This window comes from Vulpes vulpes, chromosome 9 (assembly GCF_048418805.1).
Source record: "Vulpes vulpes isolate BD-2025 chromosome 9, VulVul3, whole genome shotgun sequence".
Taxonomy (NCBI): Eukaryota; Metazoa; Chordata; class Mammalia; order Carnivora; family Canidae; genus Vulpes; species Vulpes vulpes.
Genome location: NC_132788.1, coordinates 75781093 through 75809052, shown reverse-complemented (window position 1 = coordinate 75809052; position 27960 = coordinate 75781093). Strand labels below are relative to the sequence as shown.

Genomic DNA, 27960 nt, shown 5'->3' with positions numbered 1-27960 from the left:
CCCGGCACATGGAGCCTACTTCTCCCTCTGCCTGTGTCTCTGCCTCTCTCTCTTTCTCTCTGTATGACTATCATAAATAAATAAAAAATAAAATAAAAATATTAAAAAAAAATAATAAACTCTAAGTTATAACCGTCCAATAATTTCACCTATCCAGTAAAAAATTTCATGTTGAAATATAAACTTAGTATTATACACAAGTAGATTACCCTTGAAGTGTTAAGCTGTTTCTTAAGCTTAAATACATAGACTGAGGAGGAGGCTGGGAGCAGACTGAGATCGAAATCCCTGTTCCAAGATCTCTAATACACAGTTTTGGGTAAATGATACAAGCTTTCTAAAACCTTTTGACTTTCAGATGGAGAGGCTATCACCTCACACGGTGACTTTGAGAGTTATTAGAGCACCTGTATAAAGGAGGTGTAAATGTTAGTTGCTTCATGTTCAAAAATTCAAACTGAATCTGTAATTTTGTAAATAAAGCAATTATTTTTCCTCATATGACTTTATAATGAAACATAAGTTTGGAGCAAAAAAGAATAATAAATAAAAATTTAACCCAGTGACATGTAATCACAAGGTTTCTGAATAGAAAACTGCCACCCAAATCAAAAACTAAATATGTTCCCACAGAGATACTAAAACTCAACTTTTCACAACTTACACTTAATTTTAAGGCTTATTTTTTTACAGGGGAAAAAAGGCATTTTAAGAGACCTTAATATAAGAAGATTCTTTTTTTTTTAATTTTCTTTTTTTTTTTTTTCAATTTTATTTACTTATGATAGTCATACAGAGAGAGAGAGAGGCAGAGACATAGGCAGAGGAAGAAGCAGGCTCCATGCACCAGGAGCCCGATGTGGGATTTTATCCCGGGTCTCGAGGATCGCGCCCTGGGCCAAAGGCAGGCTCCAAACCGCTGCGCCACCCAGGGATCCCAATATGAGAAGATTCTATTTCATTACATTATTATGGTAAACCAAATTCAATCAGGAGGTATTTATTATGGTAAAAGTATTAATTCAGGTACCACAGTAGTTTTGTATTAGTAATCCTACTACACATTTAAAAATTATTCCTGTATTACTATGCAACTATACTTATCCTTAATATACTTAAAAATTTTTCACTGAGAAAAGTAGACAATATATGATTTTATTAATAAATAGTGTGAAAGCATCAGTGATAACTGAACATTAAATTCTTTTAAACATTCAAGTCTTGGCTTTAATATTGTGCATATTGGCCTCTATGGCACTACAAGTAAACATGAAAATAGTTCCCATTTTCATGCACAGGTATTCAGCTATAACACCATTTACAAATTATTATGGACAAGGTAACCTTTGCAATAATTAATATTCATTTGGACAACTACAACTAAATGAATATTAAATCAAGCAAGAAATAGGCTATGTTTAATATGCTCTAGATGTCAGGGTGTAATACTCAATGTTATTTAAAACTTAATTTTCCTTTTTTCTTTAAAGGGACATCTTTGAAAACTGAGGAATGCATTCTTTGACCAAAGGAACAAAATTCAGACACAAGAAAGTGCTCGCCTCCTCCTTCGAAAGAAGCAATATATTTGCTCATTATCTTTCTCTCCAGGCATCATTTCCCATATTATTAATGAAAATGCTTACAAGTACCAACCCTAAATTCTGTCTTCAAGGGTAAGTTATAAATTTTAAAAAGAGTGGTTCATTATATAAAAAAAGTCAAAAGTCCAGCAACACTAATGCTAAAAATTACATTAAATTTCTTAGCATCCACATAATATAATATTTCCGTGAGTTTTCTATTATGTGCAGATTTATTTTCCTTAAGAAGTAAAATGAAGCTTGAATAGTACAGTCTGTGGTGTGGTGACATCAGCAACTGCCAGTTCTTGCCCATCAACTAGTCCCAATTCTAAAACAGAAAAAAGTATAATTAACCCAAGCAAAAAAATCTCAACAAAATGCACAATGCACACAAACTGCACAGTTTTATGTCTAGATTAACATCAAAATCCAGTTCTCCTTAATCAAGGTAATATTAAGTTTGATTTCTTAGAGATTTTTAAACATTCTGCTAAAAGAGCCATTCTATTAGTGTTTCTCAAGACATAATTACAATGATATCACCATTTAAAGGCATTAAAACGAACCTAGAATAAGCATTTTTTACTTTTACCAAGAGGAAAAAAGAAAGGAAGAAATTGATTAGTAAAATACTCATTTAGAATACCTTTCAATGTCTTGGAGAGATTTGGCCTTGTTCGTTCTTCAATAGAGGTTACTGACTAGAAAACAAAATTATTTTAATGTAAAGCACATAAAATGAATTTAAACTTGTAATATAAAAAATAAATAAATAAATAAACTTGTAATATAATTTTGTGGGGAAAAAAACATCCAAAAAACAAAAAACAACCAACACTGATTACCTGTAAGTAAAGTGTTCTATTTTTTCCCTCTAATGTGGCTGTGATGGCTGGAGATTTCATCTGCCTAAATATAATTATGAGCAGGGAAACAAACAAAATTAAAGATCACTTTTTAAAAAAACAATTCTAGTTTTTAAAGCTTTAAAATCACAAAAGTATTTCTACAACAAAACAAAAGTCCGAAACACTTACAGAGAAGCACTATTGGTTAAATAATCCAAAACCTCCTGCAGTTTAGCGGATGGAGAGAACTGAATATTTTGAGGAAGCTGGCTACAAGCTGGGCAGTTTTCCTGCATATATAAAACATAACAGATCACAGAGGCATATGAACCAATAATACTTTATAATGATCAAATGAAAATCAACTTGTTTTGTAATTATGCATATTTCCTATGAACAAATTTTTATGCTCTAAAATCTCCTAAATTATTTTTCTACATAGTACTTATTTCGGGCTATACTGCAAAAGATACACAGTGAGTAGGGTTCTAAAAGTTAGAAAATACTTAGGATGTGGGCAATTTCATTTATATCTCTAACCAGTAATTAGTATGTAAAAATCTAAGTGTAAATGATCGAAAAAAGTTTTCATTACTATAATACTAACCTTTCTCTCTGCTTCAAATGTGTATGTGTACAGTCCATCTACGTCATTGAAAACCAAGTAATTATTAAGTGGAATATATGCACTGCAATGAAAAATGGTTCATCTTTATATAATTGAGCCAAGCCAAAAGATCAATTTACATACACCTTATAAAATGAAATCCATTATTACCTTGTGGCTATTTTAAAAACCTCAGTGGCACACACAGCTGAAGAGGGGAAGAAAATAAAGGTGCTTCAACTTGATGCAATTCAGACATTTAAAATTTCAAGTTTTTCAAAGTTACAAATCGGAACAGATAAACTGATAATAAAGAATATACTTTAAAAAAAAAACTGTAAAAAAAAAACTGAGAAAGTAACAAATTTTATATTTCTTTTGTATAAACCAAGTAACAGAGTTACATGCTTTCCTTCCTCTTCTTCAGATTAATGAGCAACCTGTTACACTGATTAAAGGGAAAGGCATTAAAATGTCCCCTTACTGCAGAGCATTTTTATCTATGACATAGTGTAAGACCAAATATACACAGATCCAACAGCTTATTGTTTTTTGGATAGCTTAATTACAACACCCAAGAAGATATCAGATTCTTGAAATGCCAGTTTTCTGAAACTAAGTAGCTGCAGGAATGTTAATTTAGATAGTGAATCAAAAACCAAAGGAAAGGGAAACCAAAGTTAAGTGGTGGCCATTTTTCCTTACCTGCAATGACCGCATTTGTGGAAGCTACTGCAGGAATGATACGTTTTACTACTCCTGAAAAAATATATTGATTAAAATATGGTCATTTCTTTTAAAAAATAGGTACCTTAGACAATCTGATTTTTTTTTTTTTAGACAATCTGATTATTAAATACCATTTTCCACAACCTGATTTCTCAGGCTTTCAAGTCAGAAAACAGACTGAAATTTAACAATGAAATGATCTTCTTTCACATTCCCATCATTTTGTTGTATTTTCAGAATCTTAAAGTATAGTAGCAAAGAAAACTCTTCACTAAGCTTCAAATAAAGATGAGACAATATAATAATAGCTAACAGTTAGGATGTTTATTATGTTCCAGGCACCGTATAAAGATTAAATAAGATAGGACAGAATTTTCATTACATCCTTGTTAGTCTCATTACTCTGATTTTAAAGATAAGGAAAATGAAATTGAGACAAATTAATATCCACAGTTATATATCTAGTAAGTGACAGAAGTGGCATATGAATCTACATATGCCCCAAAGTGCATAATCTTAACTGAAACAATATGCTATACTCCATGAGGTGTGAATAAAGTATAAAGAGTAAGAACTAACTGTTCCTCATATAATAGTTCTAGCCATTTGATTCCTCCAAATTTTCAACAATCAGAAAGCCTGCCCTTGTCTCCTCATTTCACTCTATAACATGGTCTACACAAACTATTAATATACTTCTTTATTTCTACTTCACTTCTTCCATATTAGTATTCACAGAATAGGAATGAAGACAGCCTGACCTTACACCATTTTTTTTAAAGTAAAACATAAATATTCCTTAACTATATTTGGGTTGTTCATTTTAGAAAACAAAAACTTCAGAAAAAAGTAGCCATGTTATCTTGGGGTGTGAGGGAGCACTTAAAGACATGTCCCCAAGGCCTCAGGAATAGGCAGGTTTCAAAAACTTCAGAAAAAAGCCAAATAATCTAAGAAGACATGAAAAGAAGACAGTGACAAAGTTTGGAAAGCTATTTTAAAATGTTAATTCTGACCATATGATTACATATCATTTCAGAGAAGGGGAAATTAGGAGGAGCTTAACTTCATGATGGTTAAACTGGAAGTTCTGCAGTGAACCACATAGAGCAAGATATACTGAAAGGAAGAAGTAGTAGTATAAGAGACATTGCTCAATAAAAGCCAGAAATGATAAAGAGTCCTCTTGTCCCCTACCCTTAAAAAAGCTGGACTTCACTTCCAATTTTGCTTCTCTACTCTTTGTCAAGGCTCTCAATCATCAAGTTCAAAAGTACAAACCAATACTTGCTAAAAAGTATGAAAAGATAAGTGAGACTACATATTGAAATGACTTTATATTTCCTGATCAGGACCAACTGAGATCATTTAATTCAGTTACCACCTGTGCACTATATGTCCAACAATGTTCTAGGTGTTGTGCAGAGTGCCAGTTAAAAAAAAAAAATTGCTCTTAATAAGCTTTCCTTCTGCTAAGGGAGATAACAAGCAAGTAAATAACAAAATTTCAAATACTGAAGAGTACTATGAAGAAAGTAAAACAAGGTATATGATAGAGTTGGCAATGATGGAGGCAGTCCCATCAGGGTGGATGATCAGGGAAGACCTCCACTGGGAGATGGTAATTTGAGCTGAAATCTAAAACCAGAAGAAAGACCCAGCCATGCAATGACTTGGGGAAACAGTATTTCTGTAAATAGTAAAGGCAAAGGCCCCAGGGCAACAATGTATGAGACTATGCCTATGAAATAATCTTTGCATAGAAAAATGAGGCTACCATTATTTCTGAGAAATTATAAAAACATCAATAGTGAATGGCTCAGAAGTCATTTTCAGTTGAATGATCAAATAAACTGGTTAACTTCACACCTGAGCGATACGCAGCCAGCCTTAATGGGATCCAAGGAAGAACATTCCTGGCTTAAGAATCAGGAATATTAAAGCTCCAAGGCAGGAATGAGTTTGGTGTGTTCAAGAACACAGCAGGTCAGAATAGGAGGAATACAGAAAGCAACAAGGAGTGTGTAAGAACAGAATTTTTAAAAGACATCACCAGAACATCAGTAAATATGAGGAAATAATCACAGAAGAGAAACAGCACATTTTCAAAAAGAAGACAAAGTTTTATTTCTGGTGAAGTTAGTGATGAACTTGGGACAAAACTCTAGAAAGATGAATTGAGTACCTAGATTAGGAAGCAGTGATCACTAGATTAAGCATTATGATTGTTCACTGAGACAAGTCATGCTGGATTCTGGTATTGTAACTAGTAATTTGGCAACCCAGGGAAATGTGGAAGTAGTACATCTAGGCTTCAGGAGAGCAGTTGGAGGGGCACGTGGGTGGCTCAGTGGTTGAGTATCTGCCTTTGACTCAGGTCGTGATCCGGGGGTTCTGGGATTGAGTCCCACATCAGGCTCCCAATGGGAAGCCCACTTCTGCCTCTGTGTATATCTCTGCTTCTCTATGTCTCTCATGAATAAATAAATAAAATCTTAAAAAAAAAAAAAAAAAAAAAAAGAGCAGTTGGAAAGGTCTTTTCTGACCTCCTTGTGAACAAGACAAAAAAAGAAGTGCTCTAGAAGGCCTGGTAGGGAGAATGAGATAAATGGAAAAGGGCGACCAGAAGAAGTAGGATTCAAATGTCTGTTATCAGCCAGTTCAGTCTTACTAAAATTTTTAACTAATTATTTGGAAAAGAAATAAAAGGATATAAAGAAAGAAAACGGCAGGTTTAAGAATAAACTTGTAAAGACCTATACTTGAATATAAAAAAAACAAAACTACCACCCTAAAAAACTGCCAAACATTTTATTGGGAAAATAAGGCTTAGCAACTGCATATAAAGAAAACTTCCAGATTTTAGTGGACAGTGACCTTAAAGAATCAGAAGTACAGCATCAACATAATCAACAAGCAAAAAATCCTGCTCTCCTCTAAGACTGCATCAATTATTAGAAGTCTATTGTAAAATCAATCCTAGCATGGTGAATTCTAGCTTAGATAAGAAAAATATGGATAACTGGAAAATAGTTAGAAAAATAAAAAAAGAAAATCAAACAGGATGGGAACTTAATGTCAGCCAACATGTAAAAGGGTTAAAGAAACTAGAAAGGTTGATGACAGTGATTTGGAGGGAATGTGATTACTGTTCTGTATATGTTGGGTTTTTTTTGTTTGTTTTTGTTTTTGTTTTTTTAAGATTTTATTTATTCATTAGAGACACAGAGAGAGGGGCAAAGACACAGACAGAGGGAGAAGCAGGCTCCATGAAGGGAGCCCGATGCAGGACTCGATCCCGGGACTCCAGGATCATGCCCTGAGCCAAAGGCAGACAGATGCTCAACTGCTGAGCCACCCAGGCATCCCCTGTTCTATATATATTAAAGGCTATTACTTAAAAGGGAATTTGATTTATTTATGGTATAACCTGGGACAATACTCAGACCAAACTGAAGATGGAGACTTCTGTTCAATATACAAAATAAACTGTCTTAACAGTCTTATCCAAATGTGAAATAGATCGCCTTAGGAGGTGACACCTTCCTCTTAGTGAAAGATAAAATGAGTGGTTCAACTTAGATGATTTAGGGCCTCTTCCAATTCTAGTAAGATTCAGTGACTTTTATTAAATTCCTTCTAGCTCGGGTTCCTGAGTGCCTCAGTAGTTAAGCGTCTGACTCTTGGTTTTGCTCAGATTATGATCTCAGGATTGTGAGACTGAGCCCCACATTGGGCTTAGCACAGAGTCTGCTTGAGACCCTTTCCCACTCTGCTCCTTGCACATGCTTTCTCTCTCTCAAATAAATGAATAAATAAAATCTTTAAAAAAAAATTCCTCCTAACTAAGAAGTAATATGAATTCTGTCAAACCCTGTTTCCTCCAACCAAATTTAGGCCACCTGGAAACTATCATTTCCTTACCGTGACTGAACCTCAAATGGCTGGTACTATCTGAAATCACTTATCCATTATTTCCTTCAGAGTTCCCAACCCCTGAAATGGGGTTATCCCAAGGTTGTTAATTCATGACAATTCACTAATTTACCTTGAGTGAGTCTATAGGTAACACCTCTAATATTATATTGTGATGCTCTCTCGAGAGACTTTTGGAAAATCCACTGAATATGATCAGGATCATCTCCATCTAATGGAACTCCTTCTGTTAGAAAAAACAAAGAGAACAGGACAGAAACATGTAAACTTAAATCAGCTTGTCTTTTAATATAATTATATAAATGAATAATATAAATATTCATCTCACATAATTCCAGATTATGAAATTCAGTTTATTACCTCCAAAAGGTTGCTCCTTAGGCCACTGCAGTATCCTTACATACTCAATACAGTGTTCTGGTAGCCTGGGCATAGATGCAATGGTGCACATGGGAAAATTAACCTAAAACCATAGTTTGCCTTTTTAGTGGATTTTACACAATGAATTATTTTAAAATGCAACTTCTAGTTAAGACTTTGTAAAAGTAGGTAGTAGGTTATAATTCATTTTAGCTTTCCACTTATAAAAACAAAACATTTTATACCACTAATAATGTTTCTAAAATTAAAAAGAGCATCTGAGTCACTTGACTTACATTCATATAGGAATGTTGGTTTGCCCTATATTTACAGGGTATATAAATTTAAGCTTTGTTAGATCATGAGATGTTTGAATAAGTTCTCAAATATGGGCATTTTATTATGTTTATATGATGTTTATATCTGAAGGTATAAAATCAAAGCAAAAGCAAATTCACAGAGTTAAATCAATTCCAAGTAAATACTAAAAAAAATATTTTTATTTATGAATCAACATTCTAACTATTCCTTAAACTGGGTATGTAGCTTAAAGGGCCCCATCTTTGGAAGGATCGTTTTCATGCCTAGTATCTTTATCTCCCTGAAACATTCACAGGCAAAAACCAAAGAAAACAGATTATAACTAAATCCCAACATATAACTTTTTAATTGCTCCCTTGATCCCGTCTCTCCAAATGAAAAAATTAATACAAATGAATTGAGAACAGAATATCAGTACCACAATCTTCAGTTCCTATCTTTCCATAAATAGAGCAGAATTTCGTATTTTATCTTTCTTCTTAGAATAATTTTTAAAAAACTGTTTACCCTTCATTAAAAATCCTAAATATTGGATGCTTGGGTGGCTCAGCGGTTTAGCGTCTGCCTTCGGCTCAGGGTGTGATCCTGGAGACCCGGGTTCGAGTTTCGCATTGGGCTCCCTGCATGGAGCCTGCTTCTCCCTCTGCCTATGCCTCTGCCTCTCTCTCTGTGTGTCTTTCATGAATGAATAAATAAAGTTAAATAAAATTTTAAAAAATTTTAAATCCTAAATGTCGACTAGACTTATTAATTAATCCTAACTCTGCCCCAAGAGACTATAAAATAAATGCAGGTGCTTTTCTGATTACCTGTGGAGGATACAGTTCTAGTGTGCATTCAATACAGGCAGTCATTCCAGGCAGAATCACCCGGGCATTTCCTTTAAAGCCTTCTGTCCCCCCATCTATCAAAGGGACAATGGAGCTTGGATCTAATACACCATCTTCATAATTTAGAAGAGATATCTAGGAAAATTATTTAAAGGTAGGAGAGGGGAGTAAGAATTCGAAAAAAAGAACATGCTGTCAAGTAATTCCATAAATCAATCGCAATACTGAGTACTAGATTATCAAATCATGGGATTAGGATACTAGCAACTTATATTCTCACCTGAAAATTAATAACTGGCAATAAACAATGATGAACCTCTACTTAGTTGAAAATTAAACTCTGATTTGTCAAAAACATGACATGGTACTCTAATTTTTGGTATGTTAAGAGCATCAGCAAGAATTTCAAAGAACCATAACAACACTAAAATCTTTACCAGCATGCCATTTATCCATCTTCTGGCTATGATAGAGTCCAGTCCACACACAATTATATGAAATTCTACGGAAGAAAAAGCTAGTTTTTAAAAATGCCATTGCACAAAATAATTCACATTTTAGGAAACAAACAAAGAAAAAAACCACACCTTTTATTATAACACACAGCTCCTCATGCTTGAGTAACCTTACTCAAGACAACATATAAAAATGCAGCTAATGAGATTAGCTAAGAATTAAAACAGTGGCATGCTCTGCTCAGTCAACCTTACTGAAAAGCAAACACCAAGAGCTGATAACAAATGAAGAAATACCCTTCAAATAGCTAGCAGCTAAAATATAATAAGAATTTAGTGAGAAGTGAATTTAAAGTAGACAACTTACGTCGATAGAAAGTATCATTAAAATCCTGAATCTTGTTGAAATGTCTGCTTATAAGTAAAGGAATTTAGCTGCTAAGTTTTTAATTTATAAAGTGAATTTAACAATGTCAGAAGGAACAAATTATAATTGTACATAACAAGAAATGAAGTCATCAATGTTCAAAGCAGTGGAAATCAGGGAATGTGACAAAATGAATACAACCCTAATTTGTCACAAAACCTCTTTTTTAAATACTTCTTGCCTATTTAGAGTATTTTCTCTCATCCCTGAACCCTGATATTATGTCTTTGTAATACTCTCTACTCTGCTTCAGTTTTTATATAAAACCATACATCCTGGGAAGCAGACTGTGTGTCCTCAAACATTAGCATCAAGCACAGAGGCAATAATGCATTTTAGTGAAGGAAACAAGCATATTACAGTTCCCATTTGGGAAGAGGACTGCAAGACTCAGAATACGAATTAACACTTTGAACACCTTAAATTTATACAAGGTTATATATCAAATATTTTCAATTAAAAATAAGAGTTACTGCTGCAAAGCTAATTAAGAAAAAAAACAACACATGTTCCCAATAGCTTTTTCGGGTACAAATATGATTGGTTATTTTGGGGGTGAGGGGAGGTATGAGTTCTTTTTTCCTCTCTGTTTTCCAAGTCTCTCTCTTTTTACTTTACCAAACCTAACCAGCAGTCTTTCCCTACCTGAAGGTGCAAAGAAAACTCCATTCAAAAATAGCTGTGAGTGTAAATCAATCACAGAACTTAATATTTTAACAGCACATGTGTACAAAAAAATTTTTAATTTTTCCAATGGAGCAATTTTCTGTTTAATTATATACTTCTCTAAAATTATAATAAATAGTCCATTATCCATTTTTTAAAAACCAAAATGGAGAAAAGAGGGACAATATAAAATACTCTTATCCTAGATTTTTTATTCTGGTCTACAAACAAAGCTATAATAAATTCAATTCTCGCCCTCACCCATTCAGGCCTCTTTTCCTTTTAATAGGAAAGCAAGAGGCATAAGCTGCAGCTAGCACAGGGAGATCAAGAGAACCAGAGCAAACAGGGGAATAGCAATAGGGGAACCCAGGAGCCATACCAAGAAATCCTATGTCCTAGATTTCTATAAAATACCCAAAGTTCACAGATCTAACTTTTAGAATATGCACATTCTTCTTTATCTTTCTTCCAATAGGCCTGTATTTGCCTTTTTAAACTTTTTATTTTGAAATAATATGGACCTACAGAAAGTTGCAAAGCTAGTATAAAGTGGTTCCATGTGTATTTCATCCAGTCTCTCCCAATGGTTACATATTACAGGACTATAAAATCAAAATCACAAATACAACATTGATAAAATAAATATGTATAGTTCTGTGATTTATTTTTTTTTTAAGATTTTATTTATTTATTCATGAGAGAGAGAAAGGAAGAGACATAGGCAGAGGGAGTAGTAGGCTCCTTGCAGGAACTCGATGCGGGACTCAATCCCCAGACCCGGGATCACACCGACTGAAGGCAGACGCTCAACCCCCTGAGCCACCCAGGCGTCCCGTAGTTCTGTGATTTAAACACTTGTGTAGGGGCACCTGGATGGTTCAGCAGCTGAGCATTTGCCTTTGGCTCAGGTCATGATCCCGGGGTCCTGGGATCAAGTACCACATTGGGCTCCTCACAGGGAGCCCGCTTCTCCCTCTGCCTATGTCTCTGCCTCCTCTGTGTGTCTCTCATGAATAAATAAATAAAATCTTAAAATAAATAAATAAATAAACACTTGTGTAGATTTTTGTAACCACCATAAAGTTACGCAACTTTCCATCACAGCAAAGCTCTTCCTCCTGCTACCCCTTTATTCACACCTCTCTGGCCCACAATGCCTAATCCCTGGCAATCATTAATTTGTTCTCTCTTTATAATTTCCTCATTTGAAGAATGTTACATAAATGGAAACATACACATATGACCTTTTGAGAGTGTCATCTTTCATTATGCATGTCTTTGATATCTCCCCAACTTGCTGCATGTTTAGTTAATTCCTTTTTATTGCTCAGCATTACTCCACAGTATGGCTGTACTACAGCTTAATAATTCACCTATTGACAGATGTTTGGGTTGTTCCCAGTTTTTGGTTAATGCAAATAAAGACACTATGAACATTCAAGAACAAGTTTTACACAGACCTAAGTATCTGTTTCTCTGGGGTAACCCCCAGGAATGAAATTACTGAATTGTATGGAAAAATGTATGTTCAGGTTTTTATAAAACAGCCTATTTTCCAGATGGCTATACCATTTTGCATTTCCCACCAGCAATGTAGGAGTGATCTAGTTGTTCTGTAGCTTTACCAGCATTTGAGGTTACTATTACTTTAGCTATTAGAAGTATGTAGTAATATTTCATTGTGGTTGTAATTTAGAGTTCTCTTATAGCTAGTGACGATGAACACCTTCTCAGGTGCTTTTTGCTATATTCTTTAGTGAAATGTCCTTTCACATTTTCAGTACATTTTCTAATTGCATTGTTTTTTCATTGCTGAATTTTGTGAATTCTTTATTTATTCTGGATGAATCCTCTGTCAGATACTTACTTCATAATTATATCCCATTCTAATCATTGTATCTCATTCTCTTAACAGGGCCCTTCACAAAAGAAAGTTTTTAATTTTGATAGAGTTCAATTCATCAATTTTTTTCTTATATGGATCACACTTTTTTGATGTAGTCTAAGGACTCTTCACCAAGCCCTATATCACAAAGATTTTCTCCTACACTGTCATCCAAGGTTTAACTGTCTTACATTTTATATTAAACCTACAATGCATTTTGAGTTAATTTTTGCAATTTTGGGGTTTGAGTTGGGATTCATATTTTTGCCTCCAGTGGCTCCACCACAATTTGTTGAAGAAATTATCCTTTCTTCCATTGAACTGTTTTTGCCATTTTGTCAAACATCAATATTTGCCTGTGGCTATTTCTGGTTTCTTTGTTCTACTGATGTGTCTCTCTGCTAACACCACATGGTCCTGATATTGTAGCTATAGTAAGTCTTGAAATTATACAGCGATTCCTCCCACTTTATTCTTTATCAGATTTGTTTTAGATATTCCTTTATCTTTCCATAAATTTTAGGATAATTTTGTATCAACAAAAAGTTCTGCAGAGATTTTAATAGAAATTGTATTAAACTTGTATACAAATCTAAGGAGACATGACATCCTTACTATGTCAAATCGCCCAATTCTTGAACAGAGCATCTTTACATTTATTTAGACCTTCTTTGATTTCCTTCATCAGTACTTTGTAGTATTCAGCATACAGGTCTTATACTATAAGATTTATTTTATAGATTAACAGCTAAGTATTCCCCCGCCCTTTTTTTGAGTGATTGTAAATGGCACTCATTTTATTTTAAATTTCACTTTCCACATTTTCACTCCAAGTACACAAATACAATTGAATTTTCTATGTTTATTTTGAATCCTGTGGCATTTCCCAAATAGCAAATCTCACTTTCTGAATTTCTATAAAACACTGAAAGTTATCCAGATCTGAAGAACACTCCTTTTTTAAAAAAACATTTTTTTGAAAAATAAATTTACTCTGACACATTTTCCACTTGGTTAATATATGTTGACTGTCTATTCAGTCTGCAACTGTAGGGAGACACAGATTAACTACAGCCAGATAAGGAATTTACAGTCTAACGGAAGAGCTATGCAATCAAACTGAAAGTAAGGGCAATAATGCAAAATAACTGCACTGGCCGTAAATGCTTAATTTAAAAATTGGGCAAAAAATATTTATATAACCTTAAAAAAAAAGGACTGGAAGGAATATAAAGCAAAACGTCATCAGTAGATACCTCAGTAATAAGCTTACTGCTGATTTTTTTTTTTTTTTTGCTTATCTGTATTTTCTATGTTAAATACTTTTATAATAAAACACAAAGCTTTAGAAAGTTAAGTAACTTTTTTGTCAAAAGGATACGGAACTACATTGCAATTAGGAACTCTGTCATTTAGAAATTCTGCAGCAACTTCAGCCTTAGGTCTTCCAACATCTTTAGGCCTATGGGAAAAATTATATTTAAATTATCATTCATGATATAAATCTAGATGATCTATATAATTTACTTTCAAACATAAAAAATATCCACAGTGAGCTTATTTAGAGGATATTTAGAAGGAATACTTTTATCTAAATGTTGATGAGTAATTAGTAATTCAACATCAAATGTCAACATTTGCTGATGTTCTAAATTAAGTATTTACAAGTACTGACAAGTTTAAGTATTTCTTAAATGAAAATATAAATGGTGCTTCCCCCCCACCCACCCACGGAAAGCATAATGATGGCATGTTTCCTGGCCACTTCTCATTGTGGCATTTCCCAATGTAAAAAATTATCCCACACCCAAAGCCTTCCAAATCTACCCTGAACCCTAGAACCTCAAGGTGTTACCATGGAGGTTTTGGCTGAAATATACACACAATTCATTCTAGGGATATAAGAGCCTTCATTTATCTCTTCTTCCCACATGTGCAGATTAAATAATAAATTTTATGTCCCAAACAAAGCCATAAGCATGTTTCTGAAGAAAAAACAATTCTGAAGGCATTATCTAAAATTGCAAATGTTGCCAACATTCTTAAGAAACTAAAAACAGAAGGCCTCAAAACATCACTCCTAGATAAGAACCACAGCTATAGACAGAAGAGGACACAAAGAATTCTCTCTTCTAATCTCAGTACAAATGGTATTTTCTTTCGCAGTATTTCCTCATCCTCCTCACAGAAGTAAATCATTCCCTCACACATACATAGTGCTTCATTACTACTTTTTCACAATATATTTTTCATTAGATACAGAGATCTATTATACCCCCTAGACTGAACACCTGGAAGAAAGTGACCATATTCTTATCTCTTTGTATTCCTTCATATATAAGCATAGAATACTTTAAAAATAAATGAAAACATTTTTAAAAATCAATGTCCCTAATAAAAATTATTTTTACTTAAAATTGGAATTTTAAAGAAAAATCATTTAACAGGTCAATTTTCTTCTAGCCAATGAAGCAGTCTGCTACTCTTGATTCAAAACCTCTGATAAGAGTTTTATTCTTTGTCCTACAACTAGGCTCTAGTTATAAATCAAGGAACCTGATTTCAGTACTGCATTCAACTACTCCGGACAGAGCTCTTTTGGTAAAGCGGATAAAGGAAACTTTCAAGATTCTTTAATGTTGTGAATTGTATGTGTTCCTACAGTAGATCCCAAATAAAAAATTCCTGGACGGTTTCTGTGGAAACTGCTAATTTACCTTTCCAGAATTAGGGGATCAGATTGTTCCACCTAAAAACTACACTTTGAACAAAAAGGCCTTTTACAAATATCATCTTTGCAAAACACCTTGGCCTAATTGCTTAATCTTGAAAACAAGTACCTACGGAGGGCTACTCTGAGATTATAGGAAATACAGATAAAGACTTTAGAAAGTATTTACTGCAACCTAAGCACTCAACAAATGTTAACTATCATTGTGATTTTCAATCATTATTTTAGGTACAAACTAAAGGGCGTGCCCTATTATCAATAACCAACCAATTCAGTGTTATCTTTGTTAGAGCATTCATATACTAAAAATGTGTCAGGATCCACAGTTTTCTGTAGAGAAGGGTAATTTCAAGGGTTTAAAAAATAAATAAACAAAAAGATAAAGCCCAAACATTAAACAGAGTTCACATTGCAATTACAACACTTCCTTAACTTGACTTTGTTTAAACCATTCTTCAACCTCTTTAATATCTTCCAGAAAAAAAGGTTTCATGCCTATCCAAAAATTTAAATTTACTTTCTCTGTTAACCTAACCTTATACTGCATACCTACGAGCACTTTCTGCCAATAATCTAATCACTAGAAAGAAAAATAAAAAGTCCTTATCTCTCCATTCCTGTAATTCTTTGACATTTATATCTGAGCTAGTCAAATCTTTACATGCTACATACTAAAATTCACTAATGAACCTCTCCTCAGGTCTGCATACATGGCCTACTTCCAGTTTTTAAAGTCATTTCTAGCAATCCATTCCTAGATGCTTTCTTTATTTCATGTTTGTTTAAGGTAAATTTCCCTTTGGGGATGCCTGGGTACCTGACTGGTTGAGTGTCTGCCTTCAGCTCAGGGTGTGATTCTGGAGACCCAGGATCGAATCCTGCATCGGGCTCCCTGCACAGAGCCTGCTTCTCCTCTCTCTGCCTGTGTGTCCCTGCCTCTCTCTCTCTCTCTGTCTCTTGTAAATAAATAAAATCCTTTTTAAAAAAGGTAATTATCCCTTTGTTCCATTTCAACCACTCCTGGATTTTCTCTCCTTAATTGTTCATTTTCTTTATCTTTGTAGAAGTAACTTCAAACTCTGTCACAACTTTATTCCCCCAGAGATACCATACAATTCTTGGCTCTTAAGTCCCCACCAATATATCTCACTAGGACCTAATAGTCTAGCTACTGTTCTCTTATGAAATGAACAGGAGGAAAAGAGCCCTGTTCTATGTCTTCAGAGCACAATCACCCCCAAATCACATAAGCCATTTGGAAATCTCTTTAAAAAAAAAAAAAAATCATGAATTTGTTTATAAAACTAGTTTCACCAGGGTGTTCAAAATTTTCTTGCAAAATTTTACCTAAAAAGGGAGTGGTGATTATTTAAAAAATAAAATTAGTTAGCCCTCTCATAGTTTTTATAAATTATGAAACTACAATGTACTCAAGTTCAAGTAATTATCAGAATTTTAAACTAAGATCTTAAAACTTACCTAAATAAAAACTGCCTATTTAGATTGGAAACATCTATAGTGTCCATGTCTATAACATGAATCTGTCTAAAACCAGACAAGGCCTGTGGGAATAAAAAAAAAACCAATTAAGCAGAAGTTTCCACACATTTGAAATGTTAAGACTTGTTTTCAAGGTAGTCCTAAACTTATAAATGCTCAATAATAAATTCCACATAATTGTATTCAATGGTTAAAAAGTCTTACAAGGTATATAAAATTCAAGGTTCTTGTAAAGGTCAAAAATCTGTAACTACTTAGTTTTAAATAGTCTATAACCAAAAGAAAACAACTCAAAATTTCTACAGTTGTTTTATCATCCCATAAACACATTTGTAAAGTTTGTTGCTTTGCTGCTGCCACCAGATATTTTAATTTTACAAGTCTTACTAATTAACTGAATTTGCTATTCTTTTTCATAATATTGTTAAAAAGCAATTCCTATAAGCTTTATCTTAGTTTAAGTAACATTAAGTATATCACAATTCAGAAATAACTATTAGAAGGTGTATATTATCAACACACATATGTACATAGCACATGTAAAAGGAATATACTAAAAGTATTGAGTCAATAACAAGCAGTCAAAAAAGCTAGGAAAAAGCAACAAACTTGCTTCTGAGCAGTACAACCACTCTTCAAATTTACCAGCAGAAGCAAAAGATTGGAAAAAACAAGTCTCCATAATTAATCATGCTTTTCTGGTCTTGGTCAGTTAAATAGTCAAATTAAATCAGGTGTCAATAATTTCCCTACTTTTCGGCCCCTCCTTATAGCAACAAAACCTTGAGTTGTCCATACTTGCTTTCTCATAGTCCTGTCTCACACTAAATAAGCTTTCCCTCGCACCACTCCATGGAAAACTGCACTCGTCAAGGTCACCAGAGATTTGTATGTTACTAATTCCAATGACAATTTTCCGTCTCTCTGATCGTACCTCCCTGAAGCATCTGGCAGAAAATGGATCAATTCCTCCTCTTTAAAATACATTCTTCAGGGACCCCTGGGTGGCTCAGCAGTTTACTTGCCTTTGGCCCAGGGCGTGATCTTGGAGTCCTGGCATCGAGTCCCACATCTGGCTCCCTGCATGGAGCCTGCTTCTCCCTCTGCCTGTGTCTCTGGTTCTCTCTCTCTGTGTCTCTCATGAATAAATAAAATCTTTAAAAAAAATAAATACATTCTTCACTTGGTCGCTACACTCATGAGAAATCTAAACATTAAAAACTGGCCTTAGGAGTTAGTTTTCCTCCTACTTTACCTTAGGAGTTTTCCTCCTTAGGAGTTTTCCTCCTACTTTACTGGCCAGAATTTGGAGTGCCTTTGTGCTCAGTTCTGGTTAGTGCGTGTGACCTCAAGCAACCTTGTAAGATAGTGACATCTAACAGGTATCTCAAACTTCAGTTTCCGAAACCAAACTCAACCATCCGTACTCACCACCACTAAATCTCTTCTTTTCCCAGTGTCTCCCACTTCGATGAATGCTAACCCCATCATTCCAGTTGCTCAGGGGAAAAACGTTGGGTCATCCTTGGCTCCTCTCTTTCTCTCATGCCCAACAACTAATCCACTAGCAAATCCTGTTGACTCCAACCTCAAAACATATCCCTCATCTGACTGCCTCTCACCACCTTCAATGCCACCACCTTGCTTCAAGTCATTGCCACCTCTTGGCCCAGGTGACTGCAACAACCTTCTGACCAGCCTCTCTGCTTCCTGCTCTGTTCTTGAGTCTTTTCTCTGTACATCAGGCACAGTGTGCCAGGTTAAATGTCAGATCAAATCAAATCAACTCACCTGCTTAAATCTCTCCAATGACTTCCTGACTCAGAGTAAAAGGTAAAGTCCTTACAGTAGCCTCTAAAGCCCTTTGCAATATTCACTGAGCCCTTCCATCTCCTATCACCTCTCGATATCCTGTGGGAAACTGATCCACTTCTGTTTTAGCTATAAAAATGACCTCCTTGCTGTCCTAGAACAGAAAAATCATGCTCCCACTTCACATATTTTGCACCTGATGTACCCTCTGCCTAGAATATTCTTACTCACCTCTCTGCTCAAATAGCATCTTTTTTCCCACCAGGCTATGTATCTTCCATTCTTCCTTTCCCCATAGCATTTATTACTGTCTGACATACCATGTATTTTACTTGTCCTTTTCCTTCTGTAAGCCCCACAAACAGAAACACCTGTCAGTATATTTCAATGCTGTGTCTTTAGCTTTCAAAATGGTGCCTGGTATATAGGGAGAAGAGGTTTTATAACTATCTGCTCAGTCAATATTAATGTCATATTCTTTTTTTAGAATAAACTCTGGTGGCGCTTGGGTGGCTCAGTCAGTCAAGCATCTGCCTTCAGCTCAGGTCATGATCCTGGAGTCTCAGGATAGAGTGCCATGTCAGGCTTCATGCTCATGGGGTAGTCTACTTGTCCCTCTCCCTCTGCCCCTCTGCTGTGTTTCAATCTCTCTCTCTCTCTCTCTCTCTCTCTCTCTCTCTCTCAAATAAAAAAAAATAGGGCAGCCCTGGTGGTGCAACGGTTTAGTGCTGCCTGCAGCCCAGGGTGTGATCCTGATCGAGTCCCACGTCAGGCTCTCTGCATGGAGCCTGCTTCTCCCTCTGCCTGTGTCTCTGCCTCTCTCTCTGTGTCTCTATGAATAAATAAATAAAATCTTAAAAAAATAAAATAAAATAAATAAAATAAAAAAAATAAATAAATAAAAAATTAAAAAATCTTAAAAAAAATGAGCCTTTGGAGGACTTATAGTAAATTTTAAAAACCATGTATGTCTCTTATGTATTTATGTCTGAAATTAACAAGTGGTAATCGAAAAGCTTTAGTTTTCTTTTAAGACATTACAATGCAATAAATAACAAAGCTATTCCTAAAGTTGCATGAGGACTATTTCTCAGATCTAATCTCCAATTAATTTACATTTAAAATTACTATAAATCACATTTGCAGGTAACAGCTTCATAACAGAAAAGGTTAAGCATTAGGGGATTTTTACATAGAATGCCTACCAAAATCACTACCCATCCTCTATAAATCTTTCCCTTCTAGAACTCTTTGATACTGTGTTTTTATGTTTGACAAAGTACTGTCATTCTGGCACCCCATCACATAGTATATCATACATAATGCTATTTATTTTGTGTAAGACTTGTCTCTCCAATGAAATTTCAAATTCATTAAGGACATAGACCAAGATGTCCTATAATCCCTTCAGAACTGAACACATCAGTAAGTACCAAGAAGCACATTAAGTTTCTGCAATTTCACTAGGAGTGACATTAGTGTTTTCTAAGCAAAATGAATGTAGCTGTTTACATTTGAAATATAGCCCCATGGCCAACTTTTTAGGTTCCTCATCTAAGTATGTGACCTGATTCATTGCCTAAGGTTTGCTCTAGCATTTCCAACTTTCTACATACCAATGAGAAGGCTGACCTAACACCTTTAAAACAATTCCTCTCCTATCCATTTCATATTAAATAAACCCATAAACGCTTATAAAAAGCTATTTGTAGGGACGCCTGGGTACCTCAGCTGTTGAGCGTCTGCCTTTGGCTTAGGGTGTGATCCCAGAGTCAGGGATCAAGTCCCACATTGGTCTCCCTGCAGGGAGCCTGCTTCTCCCTCTGCCTGTGTCTCTGCCTCTCTCTCCCTGTGTCTCTCATGAATAAATAAAATCTTAAAAAAAAAAAAAAAGAAAAAGGAGCTATTTGTGGTTATGAGAAGTCAGTGAAACTATTAAGTCACATATTGATTTCAAACCAGTAAACAGAAACAGCTTCTCTAAAGAGTACCCCCTCTTAAGATAATATTTAGCTAAAAAAAAAAGACCCCCCCCCCAAAAAAGAAAAGTTTAGCTATCCCAAATTTTATGTTTCATTAAGTCATGTAATGACCTAATGGTTCAGTAAAAAAGAACACTTGACTAAGAATTAATGACCTGGATTAGGTTCCAGGCACATGACTATACAGAAAACTTTAGGCAATCATTTAACATCTCTAAACCTCAGTGTCTCCCTCTATATAAAATGAGACAATAAAAAAAAATAAAAATAAAAAATAAAAAAAATAAAATAAAATGAGACAATACCCTATCCACTTCTGCTTGAGAAACAGAAGAAATAATTCTTTGAAATGACATGTTAAAATATGAATGACCAGTTTTGTTATTTATGTCACTGAAATTAATGACTGCTGTGCAAGAAGAAGCACAAAGATTTATTTGATAAAGATCAGAGAAGAAAACAGAAGAATTTTCTATCAATGACTTTATAGTTGAGGACTTTAGAGTATAAAAAGTTCCACAGTTATATGATTATTTTAATTACTATCTTGAATTTGACCTGCTAGATTTATCAAACAACGGCTCACAGGAAAAAAGGTTAACAATCATCACAAAGAAATTTCCTAGTAATAGAAAAGAAAAAGAAAAAGAAAAAGAAAAAGAAAAAGAAAAAGAAAAAGAAAAAGAAAAAGAAAAAGAAAAAGGTTTAATTATCACAAGGAGGAAAAACAATACATTGTATACACACACACACACACACACACACACACACACACACACACACACACACATATATATATTACCAGATTTTTCAGGAGCTCACATCCTAAGCCGCCAGCTCCAATGACTAGAACTTTACATGTATCTAACAAAAATTGGAGAGACTGTAAAGAATGAAAAGGCATATTAAAATCTGCTTGATAATAACTATAAGTACTACCAATAAAGCCGTAGGCCATAAAACAGTTTCTGATGTTTCCATGAAAAATGCAATTGAGGATAAAGAGCAGACTTTGTATTTAATTATTTTAAATTTATATACAAGGTAGAACCAGGAATTCTGTAATCTAATGATTTCAGAGGGTTCCAATTTTAATGTTTTTAAATTGACTTTTTATGAAATTAAAAGGTTATTTCCAACAAGAAAAACTACATACCTAGTTAATTAAGATTTATCTTTTTTCTAAACTTGGAAAGTAAGTTTTGGAAAGCATCATATTTATTTACTTCGATTTTCTAAAAAAGAGTAAACTGTAAAATCCTTAAGAACAGAGGCTCAAGCATTGCACAAGGTGTTTAAAAGTCTTAAAAAGGTAAGAATAATAATTGTTGCTTTTCAACACAGTGAATGAAATTTGCAAAACAAAAGAGGACAGGAAGAAAAAAACCCAGATAAGTCTCTTGGAAAATTGTACATCAGTAGAAATATAATTTAAAACAGTAATTTAACAGCAGTATCTTAAAGTATCAGGACAAAAAAAAAAAAAAAAAGAATTCAGAAGCACAAAAAAAATATGGTGAAAAAAAACCATGGTGGCGTATCCAAAGAAACACAAATACTTTCGATTCTGTCCAAGATTAAACAAGAGAAAGTTAAAGTTATACTGATAATACAGTGAATGAAACCCAAAGTCTGTACCTTAATTTTAGGAGTAGCATAATACCGCTATTTCAAAACACTATCTTTATAAACACAAAAGACATAAAAATTTACCATAAAGAATGTATTTTCTACCTTGCAGTAAAAAACAAGTTGCATCTAATTGAACATTTGCCTTATGTCAAACACTACCAGTCCAAAATTCTATTCCTCTATTATATAGCAGTTACATAATTTTTAACATGCAATTATTTTCAATTCTAGGAAAAGATGCTCATTTCAACTAAATTTCAAAATTTAAGCAAGCACATCTATATTTCTATCAAATTTAATTTCTCATAGTAGGGCTAAAAAGGGGAATGTATCTCAAGTCATTTTAAACTGTAATTTTGTGAAGTATAACTTAGAATCTTAAATGAGATTATGAAGTTATTTTACTGTTGAGAATTTTCAACATACTATATGAGAAATGTGAAAATAAGGACTCAAATATCTGTCATTCAAATAAAATCAGTTGCAAATATTCAATTTAGTATTTCAAAGTAACTTAGACAATTGTTACTAGTTTTATAAAAGAGCAAACTAAAAAGAAAGCATTTTATTATTTTTGAAACATAAAACTATTAGAGGAGTTATTTAAAAATAAATGTTTCTCACTTCAGTGCTCGGTTCGAAATCAGGGTGTGTGAAGGGTCCAGATCGCTCGAGGAACTTCTTTACATGGTTCCAGCGACCTTCCCAGTCTCCAGTGTCCCCACACCCACCATCAACAGCCATTCTGCACAGAACACAGTAAATTCAGCTGCAAAGATCAGTAGGAAAAAGCCACACCTACAACTATTATGGTTTCCCCAAATGAAAAAGTAACCACACCAGACCTGCTCAAATAAAAAGGGAAATATCAATGTGGTTATCCTTATGCTTTTAACTTTTCTCTTGGTTATTATTTAATTTATTTAAAATTAAGAACTGCACATGTTTGATAAAATAAATCAGTCTACATGTTTCTGGGATCCTAAAGCACCCCAAGATCAAACTTGGGATATTATTGGTCAATTGGTGAGAAATGGGCTTTTCTACATTTGGAATTTATAAAAGATCACTGTAAACTTCCTCAGTTTGTTCCATCAATACACTTAGATCAGGAAAAGAAAAAAAAAAAACACCTCCACTTTCAGAATTGTGATGCTTCAAATCTAATATAACTCATGTGTCCTTTCCAAGTTTGAAAGATGTGACTTATTTTTGATGAGAGAGCCTTTATCCATTTTTCCCTGAAAAAAATGGTCCCATTTTTCAAAAAAGAATGCATTAACACTATGAGGTACTGTTTCCACTCAACACAAAAAAAGTCTGGGGTTACAATTACTCTACAGATAGGGATTACCATCTAAAAACTTTTTAGAATAAGGAGGGACTCCTAACAAAGTACAAAAATGTATGTTCTAACAAATTGTATTTTCTACTCTAGGCAAGATTTATGTTTGGTTGTAATTATCTTTAATTTTCAAATTTCCTGTAATCCCAGTTTCTACCTCTAAATGTTATCTGTAATATCCAATTCTTACAGAAGGGACAAATAGGTACACTGCCTAACAATAAAGACCATAGCATTTCATGTCAGGCTGGTTCTGGTTCCACAACATTGTGACCTTGACCAGACTTCCTAACAGCTATAAACCTTATTTATAGGTTGTTGGTAGCTACTTGGTAAGGTCAGGACAAGGATAAAGAAATAATCCACATTGAGGCCGTAGTACAATACCGGGCATATAGTGTGCATTTGAACCTTTACTGTCATTTTAAGCAAAAGTGGGAAGGAAATGAAAGGTGGGAAGGAATGTGAAGTTAAGCTCGTCATTCCAATCCTTTTGCAACTGAAATCAAACTTTTTGAGGAAGCTACGTAAAGACTTTAAAGCACTGCTAGTGGGAACTGGCACAGAAATTAGTAACTCACCACACCCACTGCAAGAGTACCTGCTTCCCCTCCCATGTAGGGAGACGAAAAATTATGTGGCGTGGGCCAGGTTGGAAAACACTGTCTCACCAGCACAAAACTGAGCATCTGATTAAAGAAAAAAGGGGTGTGTAACAAATGGAGAAAATAAGCTCTTTGGAGTCAACATTCTTAAGGGAAGAGCCAATTATTTTGCAAGAAAATGACTGAAGTGCTTAGTACAATACCTCACACATAAAGTTCTCATAAAAAAAGTTTGCAATTAATACTACTGTCTCAGTGTTTACGAAAGGCCAAAAAAAACGTCCTAGTGTCCGTTGCACGTGTTTTAAGACCGCCTTTTCACAAGGTCATGGCTTTGGCAATTTGGGGTGGAGGAGGGGGTGGGGCGCAAGGGTCCTTCCGCAAGACCTCTGGGTCAAGGAGCACCCCGGCCGGCCGGTGCAGGGCCTGCTGCGGTGGACCCCGGCCCGGCGCCCGCCCGAGAGGGACGAGGAGCGGCCCGCCGGGCCCCTGGGGCTCCGGGATGGGGGTCAGGGGATGAGGCCGCGCGGCCTGCGCTCCGGGTGCCCCCCTCCCAGCCCCCCGGGCCCGCTGCGGCTGGTCCCCTAGGCCTGGGGTGGGGGGAGGCGGGGGTCCCCGGAGAGGGCCCCGGCCTCCCGGCAGCACTAACTTCTCAGCCAGCAGCTCCTCTATTCTCCTTCTTTTCTTCTCCCTAAAAGAAAGAGAGAATAAAAGAAGGGTCAGCATCACGCTACACATTGGGCGCCGCGAGGGGATGGGGGGCCGAGGGGACGGGGCGGGGGTGGGGGGGACCCCGGGTGGCGGCGGCGACCGCCCAGCGCCGCGCTCTCTCACAGCCCAGCCCGGCCCCGCACGCCTGCAGAGCCCGAGTACTTACGGCTCCTCGCCATCCGCCATATTGTTCTCCGCCTCTTCCCAGGTGCCTCCACGGCGGGCGGGGCGGAGGGGCGGGGCCGGCTGGGAGAGCCGGAAAGGGGCGGGGCTAGGGGATGGGAGGGGCGGGGCTGACGGCGCCGAGGCTCCCATGGGCTTCAGTCTCTTCTCATAATTATAATCCTGATTAACTCTGCATAATTACATAAATCTTATCCCGTGTATAATGTTACATTGCGTGAACATGCACGCATAATACATTGTACGTTTATATATATACTGCGTGCTAATACGTGCTGATTTACGTGCTAATAAATAATGATAAAAAATGGTATATTCTATGAGAAAACTCCTTGGAGGTGCCACCCTCATACCAAAGAGCTGTCTCTCTGAAGGCAAAGCATGGGAGTAATTTTCACCCTTAACTTTTCAGGAAACACTTTTGCTTAAGAGTACGCACTTTAAGAATAAAATCTAAATCAGTTTATAGTGGTGGGGTGGAGAGATTATTATTATTTTCTTCCCTTGTGAGTATCAGTGGTAGTCTTTTTTTTTTTTTTTTTTTTCAGTGGTAGTCTTTTAATGTCAGACAAGTTCAACAGAAATGAAACTGAATTTCAAAAAGCCACTTTTTTTTCTGGGGAAAATATATATCTAGACAAAAGTATGAAGAAAAAAAAGCATAAAAATTAAAGAATTATTTTGGAACACCTATAATCTTACTACCTGAAGATAAATGATAAACCTTGGACTATTTTCTTCCATGGTAAGACATGGATAGATAGATAGATAGATAGATGTAAGTGTAGGTGGGTGAGGGTGTCTGGATGACTGGTACAAAGGATACACATACAGATACATATATCCTTTCTTGTAGCCAGAAAAAAAAATATGAGATCTAGAATCAGAGTCAGCAAGAACAGTTAAGTTCTTAACTCTCCACTAATGAACAATGCTTGGGCACTGCTGGGTCTTCATTTGTAAACTATTTGCCTTGGAAGACTGAGAATTGAATGAAATAGGGTGGTTCTCAAAATATAATCCCTGATCAGCCATATTATTAGAATCACTTAGGAAATTGCTGCAGACGAAAGTTTTCAGGCCCCATTCCCAACCTTCTACAAAGCCCTGGATGATTCTGTGCAAAATAAAGCTTGAGAACCACTGACATGGAGTACATAAAACCCAATGGGTACTGAGTAAATGTAGCTGATGTTAATAAATTATGATATTGTCTCCTCTTTGTCCTTTATTATCACCCAGTCAGGTTCAGTTCAATAGCACTCATTGAGCTAAAAGTCAGTGCCAGGCAGTAAATGAAAGAAGACAGAGTTCACAGTCACAGTCCGTAGCAGGAGATACCAGCCACTTTCTCAGGTCACATGTCTCAACATCGACTCAGAAACCTTTTTTTTTTTTTTCCCCAGACTACTCTGCAGACAGAAACCACTGAGATTAAGCCCATGCTTTTAAAAACAGGCTCATGTGGGCAGGGCTCCAGCAATGCTACCTTCAGGAGACTTTGATTAGTGGCCACAAGCAGTACCACAGTTCCTTCAGAAGATAAAAACCTTAGAGATCGCCTAGTCTAAACCTACCCATTTCACAGGGAGGAACCCGAGACCCCGGGAAACAGGTGCTGATGGACGATGAAGAGACCTGCAAAGGCATCTAGCCCTTCAGCTTTGTGCTTTGTGCTTTGGGACTAACACCCAGAGACTTGTGGTGGTGTTTTGGTAAATGACACCAGTCACTCCCACTGGCTCAGACTGACCAATTAGAGATAGCTACCTCCTCTTGCCAGCATGAAAAGTTAACAGACATGCAACAGATTTATTTCATTTCAGATGGAATATATCATAAACTATTAGACTATCCACTAGGGTTTGTATACAGACAGATAAATATTTAGGGTGGGGCTATCTAGAAGCACAAGTGTGGATATAAGAACTGCAGGAAGGCCTCTATATTGAATCTGACTCCCTGAATGAATAGTGACAAAGTGCTGCTAATAGCATTTTGAAGGGTACTTGAAATCAAGTAAGGGTTTCAGATGTGTCCATTTTTATTTAAAATTATTTTGACAAAGATAGAAATGTGTAGTGGAAAAAAATAAAATTAAAAAAATGTGTAGTGGGGGGAAAAAAAAAGTCTCATATGCAGCCAGAGAAGAAGCATGGTTAATATTTCGTGAGAAAGGGAGAAGGAAATCATGTTAAATACAGTTATTCTGGCTTTTTTCATTTATTTATTTTTAAACTTCTTTAGAGGTTTAAACAAAAAAATTCACTCTTTTTTTTTTTTTTTAAGTAGACTCCATGCCAAATGTGGGGCTTGAACTCTGAGATTAAGAGTCACATGCTCTACCAACTGAGCCAGCCAGCTTCCTCTAAACAAATAAGTAAAAATACACAGAAAAAATGTTTACTGGATATCAATTGCCTATGATCAATGAGGAATCATATTATTACTAGCAGATATCTGACAGCTTATAGTCACGCAGTCCTGAGTAATTGCAAGGTTCTTGGTCACAGCTCCTAATGCTCACTGACGTCTCCAACAGGTGTGGGGTCCTACTGGTGCTGGTTTGCTGGTCATGACCAAGATCATTTTCTCAGCTTGCCCACAGTGCTGCTTCTTGAAATTCTTAAGCCCCAGGGAACTCTTCCACACCCTCTAACTTCCTGTAACTGAGCACTAGGGTCTGGCACATCTCTACCTAGCACTCCTCTTACTGTAATATATTTAAGTTAGTGTTTCCACTGCATTGCAAAATCCTTGAAGGCAGGGAAAGGCTGCACTCTTCTGTTGTTTTGTTTTGTTTTAT

At 35.6% G+C, this 27960-nt stretch overlaps 1 protein-coding gene across 3 annotated transcripts in view; it reads right to left on the bottom strand.

Moving 5' to 3' along the window:
* Positions 1 to 1139: 1139 nt before the first annotated feature.
* Positions 1140 to 27960, bottom strand: part of UBA3 (ubiquitin like modifier activating enzyme 3) — a 27962-nt gene continuing 1141 nt past the window's right edge. Inside the window, exons 1-18 of one of the 3 annotated variants that reach the window (XM_025984953.2) lie at positions 25138 to 25229; positions 24910 to 24951; positions 22935 to 23055; positions 21481 to 21561; positions 16864 to 16946; positions 14035 to 14115; positions 10040 to 10083; positions 9655 to 9719; positions 9197 to 9352; positions 8067 to 8169; positions 7819 to 7932; positions 3747 to 3800; positions 3213 to 3249; positions 3042 to 3123; positions 2624 to 2724; positions 2432 to 2495; positions 2233 to 2287; positions 1140 to 1914 (exon numbers count right to left, since the gene is read on the bottom strand). In XM_025984953.2, coding sequence (XP_025840738.1) covers positions 1826 to 1914; positions 2233 to 2287; positions 2432 to 2495; positions 2624 to 2724; positions 3042 to 3123; positions 3213 to 3249; positions 3747 to 3800; positions 7819 to 7932; positions 8067 to 8169; positions 9197 to 9352; positions 9655 to 9719; positions 10040 to 10083; positions 14035 to 14115; positions 16864 to 16946; positions 21481 to 21561; positions 22935 to 23055; positions 24910 to 24951; positions 25138 to 25157 — 1392 coding nt within the window. In that variant the 5' untranslated portion in view covers positions 25158 to 25229 and the 3' untranslated portion in view covers positions 1140 to 1825. Of the gene's footprint in view, positions 1915 to 2232; positions 2288 to 2431; positions 2496 to 2623; positions 2725 to 3041; positions 3124 to 3212; positions 3250 to 3746; positions 3801 to 7818; positions 7933 to 8066; positions 8170 to 9196; positions 9353 to 9654; positions 9720 to 10039; positions 10084 to 14034; positions 14116 to 16863; positions 16947 to 21480; positions 21562 to 22934; positions 23056 to 24909; positions 24952 to 25137; positions 25230 to 27960 lie in introns of those variants that run through there. The other 2 variants (XM_072720492.1, XM_025984962.2) reach the window with 2 other exon arrangements.